Below are 14,884 nucleotides of genomic sequence, written 5' to 3'. Positions count from 1 at the left end.
GTTTGAAGCTCCCTGTTACTGGTCTGGCCTTTCAGGATGGTTGCAGTGGGGGACCTTTCACTGGAGAAATGGCCCAGGCCCACCCAAATCTGAGCTTTACCAGTGACTCTGGAAAGCTTTTTCTAAGTTATGGGGCTCCCAGTCACTTTAAACGAGATCTGGGCTTGAGGAAAATGTTGCAGGCAGGATGAATGACCCCAGTGTGAGTTAATTTTAACACTGAAAAACAAACTGGGAGTTTGGGTGGGTTGCCAAAGGGGTGGGGAGCCCCTGATGGCTCAGGCTAGATTGAAAATACCTTTATGAATAGAATGCTTTTGGTGGAGCTCTGCTCTTGGTAGGTGTGGGCTGACTGAGAAGGAAGCGTGGCTAGGGGGTGGAGGGCCTCCCTGTCACTGTCTTGGTGACTCAGCTCATTAAACTTTCCAGGGAGAATAATTTTTCAGTTTGCATTTCTTTCAGAGGGCTTAGTTAATTCTGTTCCCTGGTAAATACTGTTTGAAGGGCCTTTGGGCACCTGGATTTTGTAGGGCTACCCTGGGTCTCTCTGCAAGGGGTTTGGAGGCAAGTTTGGGTTAGCAGGGCCACCTGGGCGGAGAGTCAGTGCTCAGAAGGCCAGGCTGGGAATTAAGTTAGGATGCGACTGGAGCCTGTGGCCTGTGGACAAGGCACTCGTTGTGTCAGGGAGGTGAGCGTTGTAAGCGGAGGTCCAGGCGGATTCTGCACCCAATGGCAGCAGATCCCCAGGAACTGCACAGGAGCAGAGAGCCTGGGCAAAGAGAGGAGGGAAGGGGAATAGGGGACCTGAAGCTGGAGGAACAGGTATGTCTCTGGTCGGTCACCTGACCAGGTGATGTCTAGAGACATCAGGAAGGCAGACTTGAGGCAACATTTTCTCCAGGAAGTTCACTTGTGCCAACAGAACCGTGCTGTCAGGTATCTTTTAAAGGAATCGGTTATTTGGTCAGCCCTGCCGTAAGGGAGGGAAGCTGGGGATCTGGGGAATGTTAAGAATGGGAATCTGATCTCTTTAGTACAAAATTAGGACAAAATTCTAGTATTTTTTAGAATTTTAGTACAAAAATTTAATCTTTGCAGTTTGGATGGACTTTCATGTGGGCTTGGTTGAGCATAGCATCTCTCAAACCATTATTGATTAGTTCATGTCCCTCCCTGCTCAGTGCCAGGGCTTTTGCCCAGAGTCTTGCTTGAAGAGGAATGTGAGACCTTGAACGCACCTAAGAACAGGTGTAGTGTCCAAGGTAGGCTTTGGAAAGTACAGTGGATAGCCAGGCTTCTCTTCAGACTGGCTGGTGTTCTGAGTGGAAATCTGTCTCTAAAGACAAAAATACTCAGAAGGATCTAGTTCTCGTTCTGGCATAATCAAAAATGAACATGAACCGTCGGTAAAAAATCAAATCAAAATCTTGGGGGGATGGGGGAGATAGTTTTTCAAATAATCCTATCATCTCCCTCTATGAAGGCCATTGCCAGGTTTATAAAACATACTTTTCTCTCTCTTTTTTTTTGGAGGCAGTTTGGGTTAAATGACTTGCCCAGGGTCACAAAGCCAGCTGTGGCTAGATTTGAACTCAGACCCTCCTGACTTCAGGGCTGGTGTTCTATCTACTATACCACACTATATCACCTAGCTGATCTTAAAATATACTTTTCTCAAGTAATGCTCTATTAGTCCAAAAGTGGTCTGTACCTTCCCCCCAAATCTGTCTCGTACACCTGAGTTCAGGAAAGACAATCAGGAAAGAGGGTGACAAGGTTGAAGACAATAAGGATGATAGAAAAAAAATGAATTTACATTTTAATTTGAATTCAATGAAATATGACAATTTTTATAGCATTTTTAAATGTAATAATTATTCAATATATACCCTATATAAATGCTTTAATTAGATGTCATTTTAGATATGAGCCACTATATTTGAAGTCAGCCTATCTGGGAACCAGTGATCCACCATATATGAGAGTGAGCCCAGAAGTCCATTGTCAGTTTCTTTTACTGTCCTGGCTCTCCCTAGCAGGTGGACATCTTAGCCTTGGCTAGCAATGTGATAAAAGCAATAATTGCAGGTATTAACATAATTTTTTTTTTTTAAGATTTGCAAATCTTTTTAATCCTGGGCTGTAGAGGGTATTATTATTTCCATTTTGCAGATGAGGAAACTGAGGCAGGCAGAGGTTAGGTTACTTATACAAGATCACACAGCTATTCAACATCTGAACTAGGATTTGAATTCACTGACTGTAGACCTAGTGCTCTATCTATTGCACCATGTAGCTTCCTCCAAATGCTATTTAAAATAACCAATAACAGGTGAATGATACAGAGTTACTTGTATGTATGACTGTGCTGAAAATGGGACTTTTTTCTTCTTGAAGGGTCATTGGGCAAAGTATATGGAGTGTCAACTCTGAAGATGGATTAGTGGGAGAAGAGGTAGACTTAACGTTTTATGTCTTTTTGTTTTCAGGTCTAAGGGATGAGCTATCCAGGCTATCCTCCCCCTGGAGGTGGCTACCCACCAGCTCCCCCAGGTAAGGGAATTTGGGTTATTCATGCTCTTCAATAGCAGTTCAGGGTCCTCTCCCTTCTCCATCTTTTCCCTAGCACCATCATATACACAATGGGTAGATATGAAGGCACAACAGAGAGAAATGTGTGTAGAAAGACAATGCAAAGAGAGAGGTCAGAAAATAGAATGTGAGGCATTGTGAACAGTAGCCACAAAAAAAGGAGTCCAAGTCAAAGGTGTTTGGCAGTGGTCTTTACCCACTCAGAAGCAGAAGGATGGAACTGAAGCCTGGGAGAGCATCATTTCCTTCGTGGTCTGCCTCTGGTCCCCTGATCAGAAGCACCACGAGTCTGCTGTTTGCTATGGGACTACGGCACACCCAGAAATGGAAATGAGATCTTCCCATGCAAAGTGGGCTATGATGTTTTAGTCCTAGCACCCTGCAGATTGCTGCACCAAAGGCAGTGTCTGGAGATGACTGAATGAGCGAGCATTTATTAAATGCTCACCGTATGGCAGGAGCAAGGCTCAGCTTCCAGAGTTTTCACCCTGTCCTTGAGAAAGACTGTAACCAACATGGATGGGCAAAGGGAAGATCTGATAACAGTTTCCAGAGGTTTGGCTCATCCCCATACATCGATTGCAGGGTACCCAATTTCTTGTTTTTCATGCAAGACGAAAAATACTCTTTTTTTCCTATTCCAATTCCCAGGATCTAAGTCTTTTTCCTCTACTATTTTTTCCTGGAATAACACTCAAATTATCGCTCAGAAAGAAAACATCAAGGAAATCATGAAAAGAAGGTAAATGGGGATAGTGACCTTGTGCTCATCCCTCCAGCAGCCTCCATCCCAATTTACACTTTTAAACATTTTGCTGGGAATCAGTCTTTCCTGGGATTTTGAAATCGTGAGATTTTATAATTGAAAGGGACCTTAAAGATCATCCATTCAATCTCCTTCTTGTCTTTAGCTGAAGATACTGTAATCCTGAGAGGAAATATGACTTGTTTATTTTCTGTAATAATGGCCTATGATAGATCTCTTTTTTTTCATACATAGAACTCCATCTCAGATGAGTACACTTGAGGTATTAAACTGCAAGTGGCTCAGAATAGGGTTTATTGCTCAATGGATGAGTGCTCATTTTAGTGACTCAACTGTGCCGCAATATTAAGTTCAGGAAGAGCCAAGCCCCGTGACATTTTAGGTGGAGACCACACTGAGGAACGGAAGCAGGGTGAAGGGTCACAAAGGCGAATAACTGGACCAGGTCACCTCCAGTATATTCTTCCAGCGCTGAGATTCCTTGGCTTCCTTGACAGCAGATGGGGGTTAGAAATACCTCTCCTGGAAAGCAGCATAAACTGCTTGAGAACAGGCTCATAATTTCTGTATTATGAATATCTGAGCTAACTAAACCCTATAAAGGCCCTATAAAGATCACATTACTCAAGAGCACAGGGACACAGCCTTGTTAATAGGACTTGGGGCTGGAATTAGTAACACCTTTTAAAAGCTTCCATTTTTTTTTTTTAAATCTAACTCAACTCCTACATTTTCACTTTAAAAGAAAACAACATAATAAGAGTAGATAAAAAGATTTAGATCTTGGCCATTTTCAAGAGAAAGAGCGATGTGATCTTGTGAGAAGGCTGGTTTGGCAGAAGCAGGATCGAGGCATTCAGTAAATATTGGATTTCACCTTTTGTAACAAAATGTACTTTCTAGTAAATGATACTTTACTGATTTTCCTTGTAAAATTGGAGATATGCCCCCTTTCAGAATAGAGCAAACCTTTAAAAATCATTTACTTAAAACAGCAAATTTTGTTGGGTAAAACTTTAACACGACTCAGAAACTACCTGTGTGATTTGAGCAAGTCATTTCACCATTTGCCTCAGTTCCTTATCTGTAAAATAAACTGGAGAGGGAAATGAAATCATTCTAGTACCTGTGCCAAGAAAATGTCAAATGGGGTCAAACAGAGTGACTGAAAAAGTGACTGAACCACTTTAGCAGTATTCATCAAGAGATCTTTTAAATTTTCCAGATGTGTTGTGTTCTATTCAAAGAAAACTACATAATTAAAAAATCATTGACATTAAGATTCTTGAAGAATACCAGAAACTCATACTCTTATTGTGGCTGACAATAAAGATAGTGATTCCTAAAGTTTTGATTATTTACTAAAGTGTTTGCTTTTTTAAAAACCTGCTTCAAATTTCAAAAATTTCTCTAAGTCTAGATTGGGGGTATATAGTGTGGCAGAGTGGATTGAGGGTCAGTCTTGGAGCCAGGAAGCTGTAGGTTAGCCTTCCCTTGGTCACACAATACTCCATCTTGCCCCAAAGGAATCCGATACCAATCCTGTCCAGTTGAGGGAGTGTCCACACTGGGGATTCCCTACCAATGAAGTCAGAGGTCCAAATTCTTTTTCCCACCTCCCATATCCTTCCAAATAATTTATTTCTAGGCTTGGTGTGGGAAGGCATGTGATTTTTTAGAAACTGGATGTTTGTCAGGTGGGCAGCCTCCAGAGTGACAGAAACCTAAAACCAGTGGACTAATTGGGAAATGATGTCTTAGAATAAATGAGCAACTTAATTTAGGGTGCTTCTAAGATAATTTGTTTTTAAAGTTACCTGTGTCATAGCATAAATGTTTATATAATGAGTTGATTAATTCTTAATTTTAGTTAGATTCGGTAACTTAAAATAGGTATCAAAAATCACAATGAACATTTATTAAGTATCTACTCTTCAATAGATCTGAACAAAATCAGAGAGATGGTTTTCCTTGTTAAATAGAGCACTGTAACTGTAATATAAATGGGTCATTAGTGGAGGAAATAAAAGTAGAACAGAAAGTAGAATGGTGAGTTTATGCCCCAAAGCACTCTTGTGTATAATCTTAATCATTCAACAAGGATTTATCAAGCTCCTGTTATGTGCCAGTCACTCTACTTGATGCCAGGGAGATAAATACAATAATAACAGACCTCCTTTCAAAGAACTTATAGTTTATTGGGAAAATTCAACATGTTCACAAACTAACAAGTATGACAAAGATAAAAAAATTTTTTTTGAGAAAATTAAGAAAGGCTTCTTGGAGGATATAGCTGTTCACATTTTGAAAATCCCTGTTCTGCTACTCACAGCTGTGCCATCATGAGCATATACTCTTCAAGGATCTTCGTTTCCTATCGGTAAAATTCAGGGTTTGGAGCAGTGCATGGTACATAATAAATACTTTAAAAATGCATTTTGCATTTGTTTGTATTCCTTTAGCCTTTCCAGCTCCAATTCCTGTTATCCTGTTATTGTATGAGAGTAGGGAAGGGAAGGGGTTTGTTCTCAGCTGAAAGATCTTCAAGTTAACAAGACCCCTTGGTAATCTCATTGGGTTTCCTCTACTTACCTTGTAGCAAGCCTGAGCCTCAGATCCAGGCTAAAGCTGCCCATTGATACCCCTCCAGTTATATCTGCAGTCATCTCTGCTACCAGTTTTTAGCCTAGGTCTTATTTAGTTGAAAGGAAACTTTTTGTCTTTTTTTTTTGCTTTGGAAGAATATTCTTTTTACATTATGACTTTTGAAAGCCTTTTGTTTGGAAAATGTTTCTTAGAGGGCCTGGGTTTCATTATGCTGTATTTAGTGTTATTTGCCCTCTTAACCTGGCGAGGGAGGGCAGGACTCGTTAGCTAGGGGCTTTTCTGGTTTTGCCTTTCCTTCCCCAGTCTACTCTGGGTGAGTTTTCAGCTGTGGACAGCAGCAGAGGGGTTTGACCGTGTTTGCTGTTGTATTTCAGGTGGTAATGCCTGGGCGGGCACAGCCTACCCTCCCACCACCATGCCTCCAATTGGGCTGGACAATGTGGCCAACTATGCTGGACAGTTCAACCAGGATTATCTTTCAGGGATGGTGAGTCTTGTTCCTTCGGGGTGAAATGTGAAGGATTGAGTTTATTTGGCAGGAGAGAGAAAAATGTTCATGTGCATTTGAGTCCATGGCTTTGTGTGCCATTCAGTCAACAGATGCTGATTGAACACCTGTATTTCTGGGCTGTGTCTTTGGACTGTTTGGGGGAAATGTTTGTCATAGCCCAAGAGAGCCAAAGCATATTGTACCTCAAGGGGTCTTAGAAGATCCTTCTTGAAGAGCCCTCAGAGGCCATCGAGTCCGTACAGGTCAGGAAACTTAGACCTAGGGAGCTTAAGTGACTTATCTAAGGTCACACGGATACTGTCAGACTATTGTTCTCTTAGTCTGGGGAAGAAAGAGAATCATTATTTCAAAGGAAAAGACAAGTTTTGGGTTTGGGTGATGGTAATATGGGGGAGTGAGAAAGAAAAATAAAAAAGGAAAAGACATTGCTCCTTTTGTCATAGAACTGACAATCTTGTTTGAGGAGATAAAAGAGTTTTGTTTTCAAGGAGAATTCTTCATCTGAGACTGGAATGAAGGAAGAGGTAGCGGAGGGGAGGTGCCTGAGTAACGTCAGATGTGTTAGCTAGAAAACAGTCTGATGTACCAGCTACTCACAAAGGGAAGACATCTGTGTGGGCTACAGAAGTCAAGGAAGGCTTTGGGCTTTGGAGTCTGTGTATGTGTGAGTGTCTCTGTGTGTGTGTCTTGTCTCATAAACCTCCAGAAGCTAGACTGAGGTAGGCTCCTTGTCTTTGGCTCAATGAGAACAGCTCCCAGCTGCAGTGGGAGGAGAAAAGGCCCTTCAGGACATCTGGACTTTGCAAAGAACACTGATTCTCCCTGATTATCAAACGTGAACTTAGGAGAATCAGCCTCCAAAGGGGGGGAGAATGTGGGGAGCCCTACGGCAGTGATTGTTGGTCTGTTTGCAATGGTTTAACTTTTCTGGTAAGTACTTTCTGAGATGTATTTCTCGAAATCGCTCTATTGACTATTTTATCTTGTTTGCGATATTTCAGGCTTCTAGCATGTCAGGGACATTCGGAGGAGCCAGTATGCCAAATATGTATCCTGGAGCGCCTGGTGGAGGTTTCCCACCCATTCCTCCGGGGGGTTTTGGGCAGCCCCCTCCTGCCCAGCAACCAGTGCCCCCTTATGGAATGTACCCACCTCCTGGAGGAAACCCACCCTCAGGAATGCCAGCTTACCCAGGATACCCCGGGGGCCCTGTGCCCGGCCAACCCATGCCTCCTCCTGGGCAGCAGGCGCCAGGGGCCTATCCTGGGCAGCCGCCAATGACCTATCCAGGGCAACAGCCAATGCCGCCCCCTTGCCAGCATCCAGTGCCGCCAGCAGGGCAACAGCAGCCGATGCCAGCCTACCCTGGGTTCTCAGGGTCCGTCACCCCAGCTGTTCCTCCATTGCAGGTGAGGACAGTAGCCACGTCCCCGTCCCCAGCTCTCTTCTTCCGCAGGCCTCCTTGACTGTACTTCTGGAACGTGGTCTCCATGTAGTTCACTGTCCTGGTTGTTCTTTGCTGAACGTGTTCCATTTTCCCAGTTTAGCCTTAAATGGGCTCTCCAGCGGGGACAGTGCAGTGTGATGGGGAGAGAGAAGGGCATGGAGTCAGGAGACAAGTTCAGATTCTGATTCTGACACCCGTGGGCTGCCCCTGGCCGGGGAGATGGCACCCAGACCCTCCGTCCCCGGCCAGCCCACGTTCCGCTGCCGTGAGCCAAGGGCTAGGCAGTGACCGTGACAACGCCTGGTGGCTGAGCCCTGAGAAGCCCCTTAACCTCCTTCTCTCCCTTTGGCTAGTTTGGGAAACGAGGCACCATCCCAGACGCTCCGAACTTTGATCCTCTCAGGGATGCGGAAGTCCTGCGGAAAGCCATGAAAGGGTTCGGTGAGTGTCCTGGGAGGCCCAGGGCCTGAGGGGGGAGGCGGTCTCCAGACCGGCCCTTGTTGGGTTCAGCCCGCCCGAAGGCCGCTTTCTGGGCCGGGGCGATTCGGGGGGGCTCTGTGTGGTAGGCTGAGGTGGGGGAGCAGGCACCCGCCGACCAGCTCACATCCTCTTCCCTTCTCACCTAGGGACCGACGAACAGGCCATCATCGACTGCCTGGGAAGTCGCTCCAACAAGCAGAGGCAGCAGATCCTTCTTTCCTTCAAAACGGCCTATGGGAAGGCAAGTGTGGAAAGCTCCAAGGCACCAGAGGCCCGGCACCGGCCGTTAGCCAAAGCTGGATGCGAGCCCTCCCTGCTGCTCCCCGTGTGCTGGGGCCGGGAAAAGCGGGATTATAGGGACGATCCCCACCTCGGACTCTTGGCTTAGTTCGCTTTGCTGACTGGTCATGGGGCTCCCCGTAGGAGCACTTTATTTGAATTGTGTATCTGGTCCCTCTGAAAGAAAACAACTTTGAGTCCATGATACTATCATGGTGGAATTGAAGAACATTGGGCTGGGCATCTGGAGACATTGTTTCTGTCCCCTTTAATCGTTAAATGTGATATGGATAGATGAATGGATGGATAAATGTACAAAGAAGGGGAAAAAGACGGGGAGATGGAAAGGAATAAGCATTTATTAAGTTCCTGCTATATTCCAGACACTGTGCTAAGCACTTGTACAAGTATTGCCTCATTTGAGATCTCATGATGAAGAAAAGCAGGTGGATGCCAACATGAGATTTACCCACTTAACCGAATTCCCAATTGTCTGTCAGCCTCTCCAGGCTCCTCACCAGTAAGACTGGTAATTAATACCTGTCTTATTGGCCTCATACAGTTTTCGTAATAACAGGATATAAAACATGCAAAAGCTTTTGAAAAGTCAAATACATAAAAATTCAACTTATTTATTCCTTTCAGTCTCATATCTAATGATTCTTTAGAGAAGTAGAGTGTATGAGTAAATGTTTTGCAAGTTGGGGCTGTTGGGAGCTAGAGTAGGGAGGCAGTGTGTTATAATGGGAGAAGCAATGACTATAGTCAAAAGATCTGAGTTCAAATCCTCCTGATGCTCTCCACTTGTACGGCCTAGGGTGAGCCACTCTGTCCCTAGGTTTAATTTCTCTGTTCTGAGAGAGGACCTTCCAGGTCCACGTCTGCGACGCTGTTAGTGGATTACGTGTTTGTGACTTCTGGTTTGTCTGTCCTCTCCAACCAGGACCTGATCAAAGATCTCAAGTCAGAACTCTCAGGGAACTTTGAGAAGACCATCCTGGCGATGATGAAGACGCCGGTCCTCTATGATGTCTATGAAATAAAGGAAGCCATCAAGGTCAGTCAGTGGGTGGTCAGTCAGTGAGTACTGTGTTGAGCGGCTGAGGCAGTGCCGGGAGTGGGATCCGTCCCCTGGGGAGCTCAGACTTCTCTCCGCGAGGGTTGTGGTCCCAAAGCTCCTGAACAAGCTGAGACAGAGAACCGGGATTTGGGCCAGGGCCAGGATTAGAAGCTGGAGTGGGACAAAGTAGGAATCCCAGGCAAGCGCTGGAGGAAAGGGCTCCTGTCCAGGAGCAGCCCCGTGTCAGTCTGGATGGGAGTTATAGTAACATGGCCAGCCCCACCCTCCCTTTCTTTTAAAGACATTTACTGAAGGAGATCCTACCTTCCTTGTTTTTTCATTCCAAAAGAATCCAAAGAACACATAAGGGAGCTATTATTCTTCATTCATTCTATTGTGATGCCTTACTCGCCTAACTTTTTGGCGTAGGTAGTTCTGAACGGAGACCTTCATCTGTCTCCCATCTGCTTCTTCCCAGAAAAGAATTAGACTTGCCAATAAATTCAACAAACCTTTATTAAGCTTCTACTATGTGTAAGGCAGCTAGATTGCCCAGTGGAAAGTGCTGGGCCAAGAGTTAAGAAAATTCATCAACATAGTTCTGAGCAACAGGAAGTTGACATCTTCCACCCCTACCTGCCAAATACTCCCCCCATCTTCTGGCCAATGGATAGGAGAGAAGGGCTTACCTAAACCCCTTCCAAGTCGTGTCAGGGGGGCTTTCAGCTTTAAGAATCACAGAATTAGAGAATCATAAAAACAACTGTGAGAGAGAGCATCTGACCCAGTCCCCTGCCTGACATCCAGTGAATGAATAATCCGCCTGGGAGAGGTGATTGAGTATTTGAAGATAATAAAAAGGGTAGTGGGTGGAAATCTACAGTGGGCAGTCCATAGTCCATCCAAAGCTTTTATCATGTTCTTTCTGTCTGATTAGATCTCTCTTGTTCCTAGGCAGACTATGGAAAGGAAGCTTATCTAGGTGATTATAATTGTCTGCATGCCAAGGTCTTTAGGAAAGCCTTTCAGATTGCCTTCCTCAAACAATAAGGTGTATCCATTGTTGCTTTTTTTTTAATATCCAAGGGAGCCGAGAGTAATTAGCATGGCTCACTGCCTTTCCTGTGCTCTCTTCAGAAAGCGGACTCGTGAGACTTTGCTTTTTCCTCCCTCTGCTACAGGGAGCGGGCACAGATGAAGCGTGCCTCATTGAAATCCTGGCCTCCCGAAGCAACGAGCACATCCGAGAAATCAGCAGGGCCTACAAGACAGGTTAGGCCGGCCCGGCAGGATCTGCCTTGGTCACTGCTTTCATGAACACATACAGATTTGCTAATGAACAGACCGCTGCAGTCTTTCATGCCTTGGCATAATCTGTTTCCTTTTCCTTATTCCCTTCGGGGCTCCTTCCTCCTAACCCCAGTCACCCGCCCATCCCGGCCTTTCACTGTGAGGGCTAGGCCCAGCCATCGCATGGCTGGTAGTGATCACAGTTTCCCAGCTACGACCCTAAGCATCCCTCTCGATCCTGTCCACGGGCAGGTCAGCCCTGCTCCCGGCTGGAAAGACTTGCTCAGCATTTTCTTACTTCTAGAATTCAAGAAGACTTTGGAGGAAGCCATTAGAAGTGACACATCGGGACATTTCCAGAGGCTCCTGATCTCACTTGCTCAGGTATCATTTCAAGAGTCACATCTCCAGGTTCTAAGGCAAAATAGGTGTGACCTATCTATCCAAAGAAACCAGGGAGCCCTGAGCTCTCTCCCCACATCCTCTGTGGTGGGGCACACCGAGCTGTGGATGTAACAAATGGAACTTTTCTTCCAGGGAAACCGAGATGAAAGCACAAATGTGGATTTGTCCCTGGTTCAAAGAGATGCCCAGGTTAGTACACAGCCACCCTAGCAGGCATCCAGAGTGACACAAATCTCTTCTTTTTTATGTTAACAAGCATTTATTCACTTTGCCTCTGTTCTGAGAAAGAAAAAAGGAAATTGTAACAAGTACATCCCTTCTGCAAGTGATAACTGATTTTTCCAAGACAAGGAATTGGGATGAGCTGACTTTTTTTTTTTTTCTCTCTAGCTTTAGTGATTTTTAGGAAAGACTTAGATAACTTAAGAAAGAAAAACCACAGAGTGAGTCAGCTTTTCATAATATCTCAATTTCATGTATATTTCTTAATAGCTGCTCTATCTAATGTATATGGAAATACTCACTTTATATGATGTGTTCATAATTTTAAGCTCTTCCTCTTCCCCATGCCCCCAAATCTGAATGTGTTTGAGACCTATTGCTCATTTGTTGAAAATGTTGTAGAGAAGACCTTTGCATTAGAGAGCAGATTGTACTATGCGACATAAGGTTCCTGCTCACTCCATTATTCTGTGATTTTTTTCCAATCAAACTGGGCTGTGAGTTTGTTACTTGCCCCTGGTCTCTTTGATGGGTAATGTCAGGGCTGGGATTAGACCCTGATACTCTGCACTTCCTGGTCAGTGTTCTGTAGAATTACCCTCGATTGTCCCTTAATGGGGAACTCTTCGCTGCTGAAGGGAAAGAAGCTGTGGTCTTCAAGCATAGTTTAGAGCCTTTATTTAACCTGATTTCAGAGTCCATCTTCCCTACTTTAGCCATCGTTTCCTACATACACCAACCTAATGCACACTTTCCCACTTCCAGACTTGGATTGTGCTGAAAATCCAGGAACCATAGAAGTGTCTCCTGGCTTAGGGCTTCATATTCAGACTCTTGTGACCCTGTTTGCCCATTTCCTGACTCACTGTTGCCTTGACCTATCCAATACCTGACCTTTCCCATTGTTTATATGCACTCTTTGGGTCTCAGCCTTGACCCTATTGCATCACTCCCAGTCTCACGCTGATTTTAGTGGTTTTCACTTTCTGCCTCTTTTCATAATCCGTGACATTCCCTGCTCCCCACTCTTTGATGACACACTCCAGAAGCAATTCCTGAATGGTAACTCTGGACATTGCTTTGATTGTTGTTTCCATCCCTTACATTTCCATCTGTCCCTTAGGAACCCACACAGCTTACCCATGGAATTTTTTTGGCTGCTTTCCTTCTCGAGAGTTAAGATGAATTGAATATTTGTGATATAAGAGCCTCATGTTTGCCTTTTTTCGGGTAGGAACTGTATGCAGCTGGAGAGAATCGTCTGGGGACTGATGAATCCAAGTTCAATGCCATCCTGTGTACAAGGAGCCGAGCTCACCTGACAGCAGGTAATGAAGCCTAGAGCGATCTGGAGACAGATTCTATTTTCTTACTTTGTAACTCAATTCTCTGATGCATCTGAGAAGGAATAGTAAAGATCTAAGACTTTTCAAGGATGTTTTCCACTCCCTGACTCAGGAATTCTTAACAAAAGGTCATGGACCTCTTTGATAGTGTCTGGTGAAGCCACTGGACTTTTTCTCAGAATATTTTTCCATGCAGACATTCCCACCCCTGCCTTGAAATCTCTCCACTTACTCTTTTGGGGATAAGTGAACTCCATGTTAAGAAGCCCTACCTTAGTGAAAAATCTTCTGATTAATCTTAAAATGAACCATCTTATTCAAGGTAGCATTCAAGAGTCTTTCTTATCATCCCTTTTCACCCAAGACAATAAACTTTCAACTTCCAAGGGAGAAATCCAATATATATATATTTGTGTTTAGTGATAGCCAGCTCTAGGGCGGGGAAAGGGATTGAGGAGGGAAGGGGAAAAATAAGAAATTTACATAGAATATATGTATTTAATTTATACATAATTACAATTATTATTAAAATAATATTTTATAATATATATTTAAACATAAATTTAAAAATGTTTTTTTTTTACATATTTACTTGCAGTTTTATATATTTATTTGCAATTTCATATGCAATAATATTTTCCTTAAAACTAAAAAAGGTTAATTTAGAGATTTTTCTGGCCTCATCCTTTTTGAAACGTGAAATAACCTGCCTGGAGTCAGTGGAGCTAATTAAGGATAAATTCAAGACCCAGATCCAGTTTTCCTGACTTCCTGACTATTTATACCACTGATTCTCTCCCTTCCATTAGGAACCACAGAAAATTATGTGATGGCACATGTGCAAGCTGGAACCCAAAGATTGATCCAATGCATAATTGGCTTGGCTCCAAAGAGATTAGGTCCCAGAGACTCCCCTTCCCCTCAGCTTCTGCCAGCCAATTAGTATTCCCTCTATGCTTAGTTCTGCTTTGGGTTCTGTGGGTGAGATAAGACAAGGAAGGTCCCTAACCTTGCATGCACATTTTAATTGAAGAGTCAGGGCTAACACATGAAATAATAGAGAAGTATTATATGGTATGACATTGCTTCTAAGTGCTAGTGTTCAGAGCAGGAGATCCTTAATGGCCTGGGAAGTCTCAAGAAGGCTTTAATGAAGGAAGTGGGTCCTGAGGTCAAGACTTGATCATCACCTTCCCTCTCTACTCACAACCATTCAGTTGCTGAATTATGTCATTTCCCCTTCCGTGGCTATCTCTTACATCTGGTGTTTCCTCTCATGTCCAACCCCTCATTACCTCTTTCTTGGCTTCCTGAATGGTTTCCAGTCTTTTGCATCTCCATTTTAGTTCTCACACTCCTGTCTGAAGCCTCTTTACACCATCATAGCTCAGAATTGAGGGGGACCTCAGTAGTCACCAAATTCAACCCATAGCTCTACTGCCAAGCCTGACAAGTGGTCATCCAGCTTTTACTTGAACACTCAGTGAAGGAGAACCGCCTACAGTCCAAAGCAGCACATTTCACTGAGGAAAATTCGTAAGTTAGGAGCCATTTCTTTCTTGTATCCAAGATAGAATTGCCCTTCTTATATCACATTGTTCTATATCCTACTGAAGTGCCCCTCAGATAAACATCCTACATCTCCATGATAAGCATCCTCCATTCCTTTCCTGATCCTCATGTGTTGTAGACTAGGTCCTTGTCCATCTCAGTCCACTTTTTCACTGTCCTCCTTAAATTAAGGTGCCCAGAATTTAGCCTGTCTCTTCAGATGCAGTATGTGACGGAAGAACTTTCACCTCATTTTCCTGATGGATAGGATTCCAAACGTTAGTTTTTGTTTGTAAGTTATAGGCTATATTGCACTGCTAACTCGTGT

General features: G+C 44.0%; 1 protein-coding gene across 2 annotated transcripts in view; it reads left to right on the top strand.

Moving 5' to 3' along the window:
• The window catches only part of ANXA11 (annexin A11), a 46,148-nt gene that overhangs the window by 24,848 nt on the left and 6,416 nt on the right, over window positions 1-14,884 (top strand). For both annotated transcript variants that reach the window (XM_051982007.1, XM_051982006.1), the window contains exons 2-11: window positions 2,490-2,553; window positions 6,340-6,452; window positions 7,478-7,885; window positions 8,277-8,364; window positions 8,550-8,644; window positions 9,626-9,739; window positions 10,924-11,014; window positions 11,337-11,416; window positions 11,570-11,626; window positions 12,894-12,987. In XM_051982007.1, coding sequence (XP_051837967.1) covers window positions 2,499-2,553; window positions 6,340-6,452; window positions 7,478-7,885; window positions 8,277-8,364; window positions 8,550-8,644; window positions 9,626-9,739; window positions 10,924-11,014; window positions 11,337-11,416; window positions 11,570-11,626; window positions 12,894-12,987 — 1,195 coding nt within the window. In that variant the 5' untranslated portion in view covers window positions 2,490-2,498. The remainder of the gene's footprint in view (window positions 1-2,489; window positions 2,554-6,339; window positions 6,453-7,477; window positions 7,886-8,276; window positions 8,365-8,549; window positions 8,645-9,625; window positions 9,740-10,923; window positions 11,015-11,336; window positions 11,417-11,569; window positions 11,627-12,893; window positions 12,988-14,884) is intronic.

Source organism: Antechinus flavipes, chromosome 2, assembly GCF_016432865.1.
Source record: "Antechinus flavipes isolate AdamAnt ecotype Samford, QLD, Australia chromosome 2, AdamAnt_v2, whole genome shotgun sequence".
In the NCBI taxonomy this organism is placed as follows: Eukaryota; Metazoa; Chordata; class Mammalia; order Dasyuromorphia; family Dasyuridae; genus Antechinus; species Antechinus flavipes.
Note: the sequence above shows the minus strand (reverse complement) of the source record. Positions and strands in the feature narration are given on the sequence as shown.